Source organism: Equus asinus, chromosome 11 (assembly GCF_041296235.1).
Source record: "Equus asinus isolate D_3611 breed Donkey chromosome 11, EquAss-T2T_v2, whole genome shotgun sequence".
In the NCBI taxonomy this organism is placed as follows: Eukaryota; Metazoa; Chordata; class Mammalia; order Perissodactyla; family Equidae; genus Equus; species Equus asinus.
The window spans coordinates 84,474,657-84,490,452 of NC_091800.1; the positions used below are offsets into that span (position 1 = coordinate 84,474,657).

General features: G+C 54.2%; 1 protein-coding gene across 2 annotated transcripts in view; it reads right to left on the minus strand.

Moving 5' to 3' along the window:
- GRTP1 (growth hormone regulated TBC protein 1) overlaps nucleotides 1-15,796 on the minus strand; it is a 27,842-nt gene continuing 12,046 nt past the window's right edge. Inside the window, exons 5-8 of one of the 2 annotated variants that reach the window (XM_044779661.2) lie at nucleotides 13,679-13,775; nucleotides 5,963-6,135; nucleotides 5,695-5,880; nucleotides 1-673 (exon numbers count right to left, since the gene is read on the minus strand). In XM_044779661.2, coding sequence (XP_044635596.1) covers nucleotides 587-673; nucleotides 5,695-5,880; nucleotides 5,963-6,135; nucleotides 13,679-13,775 — 543 coding nt within the window. In that variant the 3' untranslated portion in view covers nucleotides 1-586. Of the gene's footprint in view, nucleotides 677-5,694; nucleotides 5,881-5,962; nucleotides 6,136-13,678; nucleotides 13,776-15,796 lie in introns of both variants that reach the window. The other variant, XM_044779660.2, reaches the window with a different exon arrangement.

Genomic DNA, 15,796 nt, shown 5'->3' on the forward strand with positions numbered 1-15,796 from the left:
AACTCTATATGACTCCACTCATAGGTGGAAGTTAGTGTATTGACAAGGAGATCTGATCTGTGGTTACCAGAGAAAAGGGGGGGGGTGGGGGGAGGGCACAAAGGGGGAAATGGGGTACCCACAACATGACTAACAAAAATGTACAACTGAAATCTCACAAGGTTGTAATCTATCATAACATTAATGAAAAAAAAAAAATTTCCTTTCTAAAGAGGAGTCACTTGCTATGTGCACAGACCTCGCCCAAAGGTTAACAAACGCCACAGAGAGGAACTAAGAACACTGACAGCAGCTCACTGCTTTGGTTTTAACTTTGAATCCACTGAGAAGCCGATAATCACAAACTCATAGGTGTTGACATACTTTGTTAAATACAAACACGCATCTCACATTTTATATATTATCCATGTTTCAGGTAAAAATATATTTTTAGAAATTCATGACTTCATAGCTCATAATCAAAGAGTTACAGAATGACAATTTTAAATCGGTCTTATAAAAATTTCACAACTCCGGTGTGGACACATTGACTATGTACAGGACTTTAAGACGAGTGGTAGAAACTGGTCAGTGCAGGAGGCACTCGTCACCCCTGCGCCAGCAGCTTGGCCCTGCAGCGCTCCCGGAGCCTGGTGATGGTGCTCGTGGACAAGCTGCCCGGCTCGGAGAAGATCTTCTGGGACAGAAATGGAGTGAGTTTAAGAACAAACCAGCCAACAACACACTTTTACCTTAGCTGTCCCCTGTTCAACACTAGACTGTGGCAGACAGACAGACAGACCAAAGACGCCCGAGTCCCCAGCCGGGTGGACACCCCCAGTTTGCTGTGTCCCGTTCCTGCCCTGGGGACCCAGGGCTGCAGGTTGGCTGCCTGACAGTATTAAACCAATCACCTGAATGAAGAAAAGGTCACCTGTTTCCTTTAGACCCTTTTCAAAATCAAAGAGTGGGACTGCAACACAATGAGTACCCACCACAGACACCACTCAGAGGGGAGCCACCAGACCCTCCCACACAGCCCCAGGAGGGCCCCGGCCCCACACACGCAGCCATCCGTTTTAGCAGCAGGCCCCAAAGGCCAGCTGGCGGGAGGGGAGCCACCGCGGGGCTTGAGTGTCTCGTTACCTCCACCAGCAGCAAGGCTAGACCCTGCCCAGCCACACAGACATTCGCTCATGAACGAGAGCTGTGAAGCGCTGGATCGTGTTCTGAAACGCGTCACAGGAGCGGCACGCGCCATTCCAACTGTGCGGACACATTGTTTGGTCTTCAGTCAACGGTGAGGGACATCCCACAGCACAGAGGGCGCGAAGGGAGCTCTGGACACAGGCGTGTACCCGTTCAGGCAAGCGTTCGTTCCAGGCGAGCGTGAACATGAGGCAGGACCTCGCTGCGTAGCAGGTCCCAGCGGCTGTCTTCTCGGATGCTCCGATGTTCGCGCAGTGAGCAAACACGACCTGTGCTCTTCTGTGGCCACGTTTCCTTGCCCCCTTTTGCACTTTTAAAAGTTTTGAATCAAATCCATAAAGTAAACATGTCAGATTCTGAAGTCATGGGCTCCAAGCCCTTGGAATTAAAATCAGGTAGCATCTTGTCCAATTTCTGTTTTAGTTGTTTTTTTTATTGTAGTAAAACCCACATACTATAAATTTACCATCTTCACCATTTCTAAGTGTGCAGTTCAGCAAGGTTAACTATTCACACTGCTGTGTATCAGATCTCCACAAGTCTTCCATCTCCCCAAACGGAAACTTTCCCCACTAAACCCTGAGTCCCCATCCCTCAGCCCCCGGCACCACCATCTACTCTGTGTCTGAACTGGGCTCCTCTCTGTCCCTCGTGTAAGTGGAACCCTACAGCATTTGTCTTTTGTGACTGGCTTGTGTCAGTATAATGTCGAGGTTCCGCCATGTTGTGCCTGTGTTAGAATTCCCTTCCTCTATAAAAATGCTGAGTAACGGTCCATTGCATATTTATCCACTTGTCTGTTGATGGGCAGTTGGGTTTATTCCACATCTTGGCTATTGGGAATAATCTAGCTATGCACATAGGTGTACAAATATGTGTTCAAGTCCCTCCTTTCAGTTCTTTTGGGTAAATACTCGGAAGTGGAATTGCTGGACCTATGGTAATTCTGTTTAATTTTCTGAGGAACTGCCATACTCTTTTCCACAGTGGCTGCAGTATTTTACATTCCCACCAGCAGTGGACAAAGCTTCCAGTCTCTCCACATCCTCACCAGCACATCCTCACCAGCACTTGTTCTGTTCTGTTCTTGACAGTGACCATCCTAGTGGGTGTGAGGCAGTATCTCACGTGGTTCTGATTTGCATTTCCCTCATGACCAGTGATACTGAGCATCTTTTTATGGGCTTGTTGGCCATTGGTATGTCTTCTTTGGAGAAATGTCTGTTCAGTCCTTTGCCTATTTTTAAATGGAATTATCTGCTTTTTTGCTGTTGAGTTGTAGTTCTTCATATATTCTGGATATTAACCCCTTATCAGATGCATGGTTTGCAAAAATCTTCTCCCTTTCTGCAGGTTTCGCATTTCCTTTGCTGTGCGGGAGTCTTTAAGTTCGAGGTCGTCCTGTTTGCCTGTTTCTGCTTCTGTCGCCTGAGCTCTGTTCTTGCAGCTTTGACCCTTTAACTGTCATGCCCTGTAGCAGCTCTGAAGCCAGTCAGGGCTGTGAGAAACCAGATTTGAGGAGTGGAAGCAGGAAGAGACTCAGAGTCATTTCTAGCAAGTGAGGAACCACCCCACGATGAGGAGAAAAGATGGTGCTTCAGGGAGGGACGTGGGGAGGGACTGAGGCAGCACAGGGCGCCAGCGGAGGCGGCCACAGCCTGGAGCTCCAGAGGCTGGCGCGTGACCAGCATGAGAACTAACATTTTAGACCGGGAAACGCACCATCGCGTCCTTCATGCATAATAATTTAATAATCATTTGTGCAGTTACCACTGAGAAATCCACGGTTATAAATTAGGCCAAGTGTAAGGCTAGCATTATAATAGGTTTTTCTTAAAGAAATTTCATTTCAGAAATTCTTCGGTAGGTCCGTGACACGCATCACCCACGGTTGGAGTAGAGCAGTTACGTGGCAATGCCTGCATCCCTGAAATGTGGGAAGTAAATCCAGTCCTCTGCCGTGGGCCCGGACCCCTGTGTTCAGCTGTCCGTGTCCCGCTACCTTGCACTGAGCTCCGATGGGAGGCCGCCGCGTTTATTCTCCAGGAAATTCTAGATGTTCCTGTGAGGACTTCAAGGAGGTCTGTGCTGATGTGTTTGATACAGAAACACAGCCCTGACCTTGTAGAGGTCACTGAGAAAGCAGGACCCACTGTCCGGAGCCGCCTCCCGGCCAGCTCCCCTCATGTGGCTCCATCCACTCTGTCGATGACACACAGCCTTTCTGTTTCGATGTGGGCAGACTGGTGGAACCCGCCTAGTGCCCCCGGGACCCTCTGTGCTTCCCTCGAGCCTGCTCAGCGCTCAGGGCCCAGAGCACCTTCGGGCAGAAGCCCTGCAAAGCCCCGCCGTGGTCGGCCGTCCTCCTGCAGCTGGCCCACGGGCAGGAGACCTGTCGCTGCGCTGCCTCTCGCACTTTACAAGCTCGGGCGCTCCCTGAGCGCTTCCTGTGTGCGGGGACTCACTCAACACGGCGACAGACGACGCCCGTCAGAACCTGACCACCGTGACAGCACGCGCGGAGTGAGAAGCTGGACACACAAAGTCACTGTTGACACGTTGACGGGCAAATCCACGGGGACAGAAAGTAGACTGGTGGCTGCCAGCGGGAAGGGAGGAAGTACAGGTTCACTTTTGGGGTGATGAGAATGTTCTGGAACTAGATAGTGATGGTACTTGTCCCATCTTTGAATGTACATGTTACAAGGGTGAATTTTATGATATGGGAATTCTATCTCATTAAAACTAAAAGCACTCAGTAACCGTAGCATGCAGGAACTATTATGATCTCCTCCCGATATTAATGAGGAAACCGAGTCTAAAGGGACCATGAAGCCAGTCAGCGGTCGTGTGGAAAGGCCTGTGATTCAGTGTCGGCCTGCGAGCTCCTGGACGCACAGAACAGGCACGCTGATGGCCTGGGAGAGCTCCCTCCCGCCGTCTGCTGCTGCAATTTCCCTGTGACACCCTCACTGAGGGGCACCAGTGTCCTGAAGACTTCCTAGGACAGAGAAGCCGCCCCTCGTGGAGGACTCATTCTGTCACGGTGAGGGGTGCCAGTTCCACCTGGCAAGCCTCTGAACGGGCTGCTGACAGATCTCCCACTTGTCTCATCCGTCATCGTGACCTTCTGTTTGTCACAGCCGCTGGCGGGTGAGCATGGCTGGAATGTCAGCGCTCACACCCACCTGCCTGCCATTCAGAGGACACCGGAGCCTGGTGACTGCATGTCCCCGCCACGGCAGCGAAACAGGAGGTCGTCCTGTTCTTCCCAAGGCTGGCGGGGGGCGGAACCCCGTCCCTTAATGGAGCCAGGGGCAGAGGCCGGGGTTTCCTCCACTCCGCCCACGCTGCTCCCTGGAGCCGCCTCGCACCCGCACCTCGCTTCCAGAGCGGCGTGGAGCAGCTCAGGCCGCACGCTCTGGCTCAGTGGCCTCGATTCTTCCTAAGCCAGCCCCAGCCGTCAGAAGGCTGCCCCTCAGTCGCCTGACACGCCCCCAGGCCAAGCCGCCTCAGCACAGTGGCTGCTGCTCCCAGGAGGCGAGCATCACCTGGCCCTCCCGGGCGTGGGAATAATGCTTCACGAGGCCCCAGCTGTCTGTGCCTCTGTTGCCTCTTCTGAACTGGTCAGTATTTCAAACGGAAAGATGAGACACAAGACAAGCCAGGCATCTGCGCTCAAGGCTGCTCAGGCGCCAGCATCCCCTCCCGCCAGGGTCCTTCCGGCTTCAGCCTTTGTTTCCAGGCTCTCGCCCTCTTCCCACTAGTCCACCTACAACCTGCCTCTCCAGCCTCCGCAGCCTCATCCTCCTGTCGGACGCAGCTCCCACTTCCTTCACTCAGCGGATCCAAGTCGTCTACACAGCCTGCGCCAGGCCCAGTCCCAGTGGGGAGGCCCCTGGCTGGGGAGCTGCCCTTCCGGGGGTACCGGCAACAGACACTGCGACCCCAGCAGGGCCAGGTGAGAAGTCGACAGTGGTCGGGCCGAGGAGAGATGGCCCTACCACAGGCGGTGATCAGGAAAGCCCTGAGACTGGAAACGCGGCGCAGCTTGGGAAGGGCCCCAGGAGGGGACAGCAGACGGAGGCCCCGCACCACGCCTTGACTCAGGGGACCCCGCCACCTCCCAGGCCTGGGAGAGACTGCAGTGCCAGCGAGACCGGTTCTGCCCCAGCTGCTTCGACCCAGTGTGCCTGGACTGGGCCTGCAGGGGTTCCCGGTGGCACTGGGCCCTGCCGTCCTCAGGGCCTATGGCACGGGAGCTGGGGAACAGCCACTGGGCTCCAGGTGGGTGGTCACCACCGGTCTGCCAGTCGGCCCCAGGCTCCGGGGGAAGGCGGGCCTAGAAGGGGCTGCTTGCGAGGGTGGGGTGAAGGGGACCTCGGAGGCAGAGGTCTGGAGGGAACACAGGGACAGTCGCCGTGCCAGACAGGCAGAGCCAGGGCACCTGCCTCGCAGGCCGAAGGCAGCAGCAGAGCGCAGCGCACGCTGAGCCCCGACACTCACCTGCATGAAGGTGTGGCACTCGGTCACAAACCTCCCTCTGGTGAGCTCCTTGAACTTTTCACAAACGTCTGCGAAACTGGTGGCTTCCAAAATCAAAGCCTGGTGTTGCTTAATCAGGGTCAGGGCCACCCGGAAGATAATCTTCGAGCCTTCATTGAACAAACAGTCCCAGATCCGAAGCACCGTCTGCAGAGAGACAGACAGGCACAGCATCACTGCACGACGGCCCCAGCGGCCCCGGTCTGAGCGAGCCGTGCGCCACGCTCACCTCCACGGGCAGGATGTCCACGAACAGGCAGATGAACCATCGAGACACAAGCAGGGTCCACAGGACACCGTGCCCATCCATCAGGGCCGCCACTGCTGGCAGCTTGGTCCTCACCAGCTCCCCCAGGACCTCCTGGTCCGTCTTCAGGCCCAGCATCGCGGGGCTGTAGTAATCTGCCAAGGGGACAAGATGAGAAACCAAGAAACCTGCGTCAGTCGCTCCACAAACCACAGCCCCCAACAGCCTCGTCCCTCCTTCCTGCTTAGCCGGGGACAGAAGACAGGGCTCTCTGCGGAGGATCCTTCCCAGAAGAGGAGGCAAGGTTAGAGGACCCAGGCAGGAGGCTGAGCTGTGCCGAGGCGGGGCCTCCTGGGAGCGACTCCCAAAGCGAGGCCCCAGGGGCCCCCGAGCTCTGGACAGCAAGGCCCTGCTGGTGGGAAGCAGGGATGTTCACATGCCCACCTTCAGAGCAGCATTATTCACACCCACCAAAAGATGTGCACAACCGAGCGTCCACCTACGGGTGACGGAGAAACAGAATGTGTCCGTCCACACAATGAGATATTATTCAGCCTTAAAAAGGAAGGAAATTCTGGGGCTGGCCCCATGTGGAGTGGTTAAGCTGGTGCACTCTGCTTTGGCGGCCCAGGGTTTCGCTGGTTTGGATCCTAGGTGCGGACATGGCCATGCTGGGGTGGTGTCCCACATGCCACAGCTGGAGGGACCCACAACTAAAAATATACAACTATGTACCAGGGGCTTTGGGGAGAAGGAGGAAAATAAAATCTTTAAATTAGGAAGGAAATCCTGACACCCGCTACAACATGGATGGAGCTTGGGGACATCATGCTGAGTGAAAAAAAAACCAGTCACAAAATACAAATACTTCTATGAGGTCCGTAAAGGAATCAAGTTCACAGACAGGAAGTAGACGGTGGGGCCAGGGGCCAGGGGAGGGGAGGAGACGGGGAGTGAGCGTTTAACGGGGACAGAGTTTCAGTTTGGGACAATGAAAGTTCTGGAGATGGAGTGTGGTGATGGTTGCACAACAATATGAATGTACTTAATGCCATGGAACTGCACTGAAAAACGGTTACGATGAGACCGGCCCAGTGGTCCAACGGTTAAGTTCACATGCTCTGCTCTGGCGGCCTGGGGTTCACAGGTTCGGATCCCGGGTACAGACCTACACATGGCTCATTAATTCATGCTGTGGAAGTGTCCCACATACAAGAGAGGAAGACTGCTACAGATGTTAGCTCAGCAACAGTCTTCCTCACCCAAAAAAAGAAAAAAAAGAGTGGTTAGGATGGTAAATTTTATGTTATATGTATTTTAACACATAAAAATACAACCGTTTAAAATCTGCAGGCGACAGCTGCCGTTTCCCGTCATCCCCACTGAGGGAGAGTCCAGCAGCCATGGCCACGTGGCCATCTCAATGGCCTTCAGCAGCTGGGGCTCTGCCTGCCCGGGCTAAGGGAGGCCATGGGGACAGGCACGGGCGCAGGCAGGGCCAGCACTGCCTGACGGCGAGCTCCCTCCTGGGAGCAAGAGGCCACCACAGGGCGGGGGCTGCTGGGCTGAGGACAAGGGTCCAGCCGCAAGTGAACCCGGTGTGCGTCTGACACTATGGACACGCGCACTTGTCCCGCCGACGGGACCCTGCTGTGAAACCCTGCAAAAGGTGTTGCTCTTCCCTTTGCAAACCTCCGGCCCCTCTGACCGTGCCGTGGGGCCCCCATGGCTGGCGCCTCCGCAGGGAGGGGCTGGGACCCGCTTCGCTGGCCCCCGGCTGACGGGCCTTCAGATGCTGTGCCCCCTCACGCGTGTGCTCAGGGCGCAGGGACGTCAGCATGTGCAGCTGCTGGAAGCTCTCCTCGCGCTCGTGTGACTGCCACACGCTCCAGCTGGAGGGCGAGGACGCATCATTGCTTTTACCAGATTCCAGGAGGAGCTGACGTCCCCACACAACACAGAAGGCAGAGGCCACGTTTAGTCTGAATATCTCTCCTCATTCCCAACGAGGGCTGACGGCTTAACTGGGAGAAAGTCCTTTTACTCCACTTAATGGCTTGGGGGCCTCAGAAAGCGGGACCCGCTAAGGGGACCTCACAGCCACTCTGCTCCTCCCACCCAACCAGCCGGCAGCCAGCAGCCGGCAGTGCGCACAGCTCTGTGACCATGTGCTCAGAGGGACAGACAGACCGACACTTTCAACAGGGCGTTACCTGCTGAATGGACGTTTGTCTTACCAAGAACTTTCTAGCTTGTTAATGTGACATGTTGCAACAAACTTTAATGCTTAATTTTTGATCTAAAAAATTCAGTAAATAATCTATGTAATAGGAAATCTAGCACACACATCCTGTGCCAAACACAGCATCTCGTCCTGCCACCCGTGTTCACCACGGTCACTCACCACGGCAAAGGGACCAGGGGTCCCTGTTAATCAATTATTTTGGTTAAAATAGAATCATTATGAATATTGGCATGATATTGTGCTCATGTTACTAATTTTTAAAGACTAGTATACAGTAAACTACGTTTAATACTAAAATACCTGGAAAATAATTTAATAGAAGCCAATTCAGTTACAAAATATTCTTCCCTCTCATATCCTTACTTTGCATCTCTCTTTCTCCCTCTCTCGACGTTTTAATTTTAAGAGCAACATTCTGGTCCAGCTGGGGAGAAGGGAGCACAGATTCTCAGTGTCCTGAGAGCCAGGCGACCCAATTCTGAGTGACGGTGATGTCTCAGAGGGAGCCAGGTTCGAGCACAGGAGCGCTAAGGGGATTTGCTGAGCTGCCAGCACAGCACGACCTCCTTCTCTGTTAGCGGCTTACACCAGCTTCCAGAAATAGAGACCTTGAAGTCCCACGCAAGCCGCCACAGGCCTGAGTGGTTCAGGGGCAGGACCGCTGGAGCCCTCGAACACTTTGTAAGACAGACAAGCCGCACCCCTGGCCTGCCTGCAGCCGTCCCTGCCCGCTGTGTGAGCCAGAGACGGCACGGCCAGCGCTGGGCTGTGCACAGGAACATCCTAAGCAGCCCCCAAATGGGCCTCGCCCCCTGGAGCCCAAGTCACCTCCTCCTGGGCAGTCCTGCCTTGCAAGCGACGTGGTGGCTGCGTCAGCACCTGGGAGGGCTGACCCTGCTGTGGGCGGGGCACAGATGTAGAAACCTGCCCATGATCATTACTGCCACGTGAGTAGTCAGCGCCAGGGCTGGCACTTAGACCTGTGTGGTCTAAGTCCAACACTGATGCTCGTCAGCCCAGGACGAAGTGCCTGCCTGTGACAAGGCAAACGCCGTGCCACAGGAATAGGGCGCAGGCAGTGGGGTATGACTCAAGGTAGGGGAGACCCCACAGGGCAGTTCATCAGAGCACAAGCGGAACACCTGCCCGGGTGCGGCTGCAACGGACAGGGTCCAGTGGTCCTCGCCTCCCACCTCTGCTGTGAGCCTCACCCGAGAAAGAGCCTTATCGGTCCTCATCTGGGCCACACCTTCGAGGCTGACCCAGGGTATGTGATGATGAGCAGCCTGTTTCCCTTTTTCAAAGGAAAACAGGTCAGACCAGCTTTCTGGGACGCAGATACATCAGTTCCTTATTGTGTTGACTCATTACTTGATCGAGTGGTGCCGCCTCCATCCTCGGTCAGGTCAGCGAGTCAGGGTCTGGTCCCCGGCTTCTCAGCAAGCTCAGGAGTCCTCCTCGCCCCACAAAGTGGCCACGTCTGCTTTGCCTCCTGCGCCGCTGGCTGGATGCCCTGGTTTCAGCAGTGACTAATTGGGACAGCCACCAACGGCCCCAGAGGAGGCCACCCAGTGTCACGAGAGCTGGAGGTCCATGGGAGCTGGGGGTCTGTGTGAGGACGTTCGGGGGACAAGTTCAGTGCGTACAGACAGCATCTAGTGGCCTTCTGTTGACTTGGGACCATGAGAGGCATTGGAGGGTGGAAGTGAAATCCTGTGAGTAGACCTTGTCGCAGTGACTATTAAGCGGCAGCTACACTAACTAAGTTAGCTACACTAAAGCTCCCAGAGGTGGCGGTGCCCAGGGAAGGCTCATCAGTAGGCAGGAGGTGGCGTGGGGCGGCAGAGACCACGAGTCCGTGACTTGGTACCAGCTACTCTCTCCACCTCCGGTTCCTCCTTTGTGAGGAGACAGCAGCACGACATGTGCTCAGTTTAACACCGATTGTCACCCCATTTACACTGCTCTGAAATCCGGCTGTCACCCACCTGGAGGCGGTGGCCGCCGAGGGGCCGTGCTGAAGGCTCTGACCTCCCGCTTCAGTGTTTGGATGTGCCCCTCCTTGCCCACCAGAGAACCCGTCAGCTCTTTCTAACTCTGTTGGCCATTCAGGTTTCCTGTTCTGTAAATCGCCTATTAGGCATATTCTTCACCAAATTTTCCACTAGATTTTTAGGAACTCTTCACATGTTAATTTTGTGGATCACAGATACCTTCTCCAAAACAGCTTGTATTTTTACTTTGCTTATGACATCTTGTGCCAAAATTAGTTTTTAGTTTTAAGGTAATTAAAATTATCAATCACATCTTTTATACTTTTTGCATTTTATTCAAGAACTTCTTCCCTACTCCAGCATCGTGAAAGTATTCTATATCCATTGTTCTCAGTTTCGAAGTCTTGCTTTTTCACAAAACTCTTGAATCCATCTGGGATTGAAATGAGGGTCTGATTCTGTTTTCTTCCATACAGTCAACTGTCACCGACGTTTTAAACAGTCTGTCTTTTCCTCGTTAACTGAGACATCTCACACACCAAGTTCCAATACAAAGATCAGCAGACAAACTGATTTCCAGCCTCTCGACTGTTTCCCCACCCGTGGCCCCACACCAGACCGTGTCGACGCCACAGCCGGGTCACAGCCCACCAACGTTCCTTCAAGCCTGCGTGGCTGTGCTTTGCCCTGATTCTCCCGTGTGGTTAAGCCATCCTTGCATTCCTGGGATAAACTCTCTTTAGATAAAAAAATACTCCGTGGTCATCACTGGATTCAAGTTACTAATAGCAGTATTATCATTTTAATTAGAACGTGCATACTGTGTGTGTCAGTGAGGTGAGCTGCATGACAGCGAGGTCACACTGGCTCCCCCAGATGATGGGCAGTTCAGCCTTTGCTATTTTCTGCAAGATTTACAAAAAGCAGGAATTATCTGTTCCTTCAAGGTTGGAGGAGATTTTGAGTGTCTGTGAGGAGTTTCTGCATGTCTGTGCATCTGCCCATTCAGACGTTCCACCTTCTCTCCAACCAGCTTTGTCAGGCTGCATTTTTCTCAAGATTATCCATTTATCTCTTGATGATTCTTAAAAATCTACAGACTCTCATGTGACAGCACCCCTTCATTTCTAAATACCTCACCCATTTGTCTTTATCAGTCTTGCCAGAGGTTTGTCTACTTTAGCACCGTTTTCCAAAGAACCAGCTTTTGTCTCAGTTCATCTTTTCTATTGTTCTTTGTTTTCTTGTCATTAATTCTCTCCTTCATTTATGTGCTGATGTGCAAGTAGCTACATAAATGCACACAAAGAACTCTGGAAAGACACACGCATGCTGAAGGCAGCACAGCAACAGCTGCCTCTGGGTAGGAGAGAAAGGGGTAGGCTAATGAAGGAGAAGGGTCACTCTTTGTTCCACAATCAGTACTCTATTTTCCGAACTTTTACAATAAGAATACATCTGTGCATTGTCTGTGTAATTAAAAAAGAAACAACTAAGCAGGTTGACCGTGGCACTGGAATGACCTAGTTTGTGCGAAGAATTCAGAGAACATGACATACAGCTGCCTTTTGCCCTTTGAGCAGCTCTGCAATCCCAAGAATAATCCCCTATTCTCCCACAGTCCTAACATTTTTAGTTGGATATTTTGTTTTTGAATCAAGACTTGCCTGCACTGCACTTTAGTTTGATGGAACCTCATAATGACAGGAAACAACATTTCATGGCCTTAAAAATACGTCTGCATATGACACTACCACCTTAGAGGCAGTGTGGAGCCTCGCTTTTTGTTTTCTGAGTCAACACTGTCACCTCTGATGCCCTCTGTATTCCACCTGCTCACTGTGGGTGGTGATGTGGTTGCTGCCGTCCACCGTCTGACCTCCTGCCGCAGCGGGTCCTCTGATGTTTGCCCAACCCCCAGAATAGCGTCTGGAATTGATCCTGGGAACAAAGATTCATCCCAATCCAGTCCTTGCAGGTAAGTGTAGCAAACGGTGCAGCTACGAAGCTCTGTTGCTATTCCCCTGGGAGTCTCAACTCCTTGTCCTCGTCCTCATCCTCCCCCGTCTCTGCAGCTCAGGCCCTCACGTGGAAGCAGGACAGCTGGAGCTCCTCCCCAGTCAGGCTCCTCTCCCGCACGCGGGCCCTCTCCACCTGCCTTCCTCGCGGCGGCTGCACCCAGTCTGGTCTCTGGTGTGCTTGCTCCCCAGGCCACAGAGCATGAGGAGTGACCTCGCTTCCCCGTCCCTCCAGACTCTCCCCATCTCTAACTCAGGCTATTCGTCCACGAGGCACACGCCAGGGTCTCACGTGGCCGTGGGTGTGAACCCGGCTCTGCCACACACGGCCTTGGGACCCAGGCCTTAGCGTCCTCATCCATAAAATGGACTCAGTAGTTGGGTCCATGTGGTGCAGCTGTGCTGAGGGTTAAAGGAGAGTGTAGATGCAGTTCAGCATGGAACCTGAAACGTGCCACGTGCCCACGACGCAGAAGCTGCAGTGCACGCCCCTCACGTCTTCAACACAGAGTCCCGGACAGAGGCCAGCTCTCCTGGGTGGTTCTGGATGCTCTCCCTGGTGGTCCTGAGTGGGTCTAGCCTGACTCAGGGGGGCAAGCGTGGGGGTGGGGGGAAGAGGCGGGAAACTCGGTGGCACCGAAAACAAGACTGACCCAGGGCTCCTCCCACCTGAAGGAGCCCGTAACCTCCCCGTCCATTGGTCACAAGGATTTGCAACTGTGTTTGTCCTGAGCCACGTGTGAGCTCACTGGGACCATCAGCACCGTCACAGCTGGAGGGGTAGAAGGTGGTATCTGCCCCACATCCCCTCCCACCTGAACTGGTTCTGGCCATTCTCGTCCCAAAGTGGTCCCACTGCATGGCTTGTGGTCTACACTGTGCATTACAAAAATTGCAGTTGTTTACTAGTAAGTGACTTGTTTATTAATTAATCTGTAATTAATGAAAATAATGAATATTCATTAATAACTAGAAAGGTGGAAATGCATGAAAAGAATGACTTTCACCTTAATGACAGTAGTAATAATGGCTGACGAGCATTTCACTCCATCCGACCTTTTGTGGACTCAATAACAAGCACGCACACAGGAGCGAGCTCACTTCTCCCAGATTCTGTGGTCAGTAAGACAAGCAACAGTCCACGAGTCTCCACACAAACGGGACAGGCCGAGGGGCGGACGGCCAAGCACACGGCCTCAGCCAAACTCCAGCTCTGGGACGCAGAGCGAAGAACGCTCCACGGGGCCCGAGAGGCCGCGGCTCCAGCTGGAGCCGTCACCTTAGGTCCCGTTCTTCCCTTTAACTCAGCTGCAAGAAGATGTTAACCTCAACTGCCTAACAAATTCAGCTGCATTTTAACTAAACCTCAACCTGCCGGCTGAGTCACTGCGACAGCACCAGATCAGGAAGGCGAAGGCAAGCGGGGGAGAGCGCGACATACCGGGCAGGATCCTTCCGATGAGCGCATCCAGGAGCCAGAAGGACTCCTCCTCGTTCTTCGTTATGAGAATCAGGTATCCCGCGATAAAGTTCATGCCCTGCAATCAGAGGACGAGACGCCAGCTCAGGCCGAGCGCTCACCCCACTGGGCCCTGTCACTGCTCGGCTGCTGCTCGTTGCCCCCGAAATTGCACAATTCTAGAACTTCAGTCGAACTTCAGAGATAGGGAGAATCTGCCACCCAGTGACGCATTTGGTCAAGCCCACATGAAAGGGTAAGAAGAAAACGGTTAAGAGAAACTCTTCTGAAAACTGCCCTAGAAAACTAAGTCCAAGACTCCTTCAAGCAACGGTAACCGTATGCTCAACGTAGTTTAAGAGCGGTTTCTAAAAAGATTGCTCTAATACGTGCCAGCAGCAGGAAACCCCTCTCAGAGGGGGACCAGACCAGTGGCCACATTTCACAAGAGCATAAGGCTCCCGGTCTGACACCTGGGGCGAGAGAGAACTCTGACGGATGCTGTTCAGGGGATTCTCGGCACACCTGCCAAAGGGCGCTGTTGCCGAAACGCTCGACGTGTGTGACTCAGCTGAGAGAAGCGGCTAGAAAGAGCCCGGCCATGGGGCCCAGCCACAGCGAGCCGCTGTCGTCGCCGGCAACTGGGTTTGAGGTGCTCTATGTTCTTTGTCGCTTGTCTGTATTTTGTAAAATAAATGTGTATTTCCCTAATGATAAGGGAAAAATCCAGCCTTTGTCAACCCATAAATGTGGGCACAGGGACATCACAGAGGGAGAAGGCCACGTGAAGGTGGGGGCAGAGACTGAGCCCAGGGTCGCCAAAGGCCACCAGGAGTGGGAGGCCACGGACAGTCCCCATGGCGGCCTCAGGAGGAACCAGTGGCCGTGTGGCACCTTGTTCTCCGACTTCGGGCCTCCAGATGTGAGAGAGTCAATTCCCGGCGTTTATGCCTCCCAGCCTGGGGTCCTGTCGCGCAGCCCCAGGGAAACTAACACACCACGCATATGTGTGTAAGTACGTGTATCCACGTACATGCAAACACATTCCAAACACCAGAGGAACTTCCGCATCACGCCAACGTTGAAAACTGTGTGAGGTTTCTTTTTTAAAGCTATTTTTAAACCCCACAAGAACAGTACTAGAATAATCCAGACAGTTTCTCGGCCATCCTGTGCCTCCCCCGAAAGGCCGAGTCCTTGTTCTGGACGGCAGGTTAACGACGGTAACAAAGCAGAGCATGAGGGTCCTTCCGTCTGGGGGGGACGGGTCCCAGAGTCACCTGCTCACAGGCGCCCGCGGCGCACGGCACCGGGAAACAGCCTAATGGTCACTCAGGGGACACGAGCAGGTCGCTAGCTTCTTTGCGGCTGGTCTTTTCAAAGGGGTCGCTCCTGCTCCCCTATCCTCTCAACCCAAGAGCAACACCACGAGCCATCTACACGGAAACTCAAGTCCCAAAGCGACCCCAACATCTGTGCCAACCTCACAGAGGCCTCAGCGCCCTGGCCTGCCTTCTCGATGAACCGGCCCACGCCCGGCACGGGGGATCTCACCACGCGGTTCCCTCACTGTCCGCTCAGGACACCTGGGACAAACCTCGGGCCCTAGGAGCTTGGTGGCCCACGGCCCCAGACGCAGGGAGAGCCACCTCGCTGACAGCACCGGCCACACACGGCCACGGCGACGGGCAGCACGCCCGGGACGGGCGGCCGCGGCTCCTGCCGACCCCTGCCTCGGCGGCCTCCTGTGAGCCAGCACGGAGACGGCCCACCTCGCGAGAAGCCCAGCTGGGCTCTGCCGGCACCCTCAGTGGGAAGAGAAGTGTCCCCTTGACGTGCTCTCGCCTATGGGCGATCCTCCCGCCTCAGTGCTCCTGCCCCAGAAACCCAGGACAAGGGGCCGAGACTGCAGGTGACCAGGCGACGGTCACCCTCCCTGTGGGGAAGGTCTGGGTTCCCAAAGGGACCTCAAAGGAGCCCCTACGCTCACTCACCTGGCCCCACAGACTCACACAGACACACACTCTGTACCGCGGCCGAGGTGCGGGTCACTCCGTGTCCAGAATGTGCAGCCCTGTGCTTGCTTACGTTGCCTCCCAC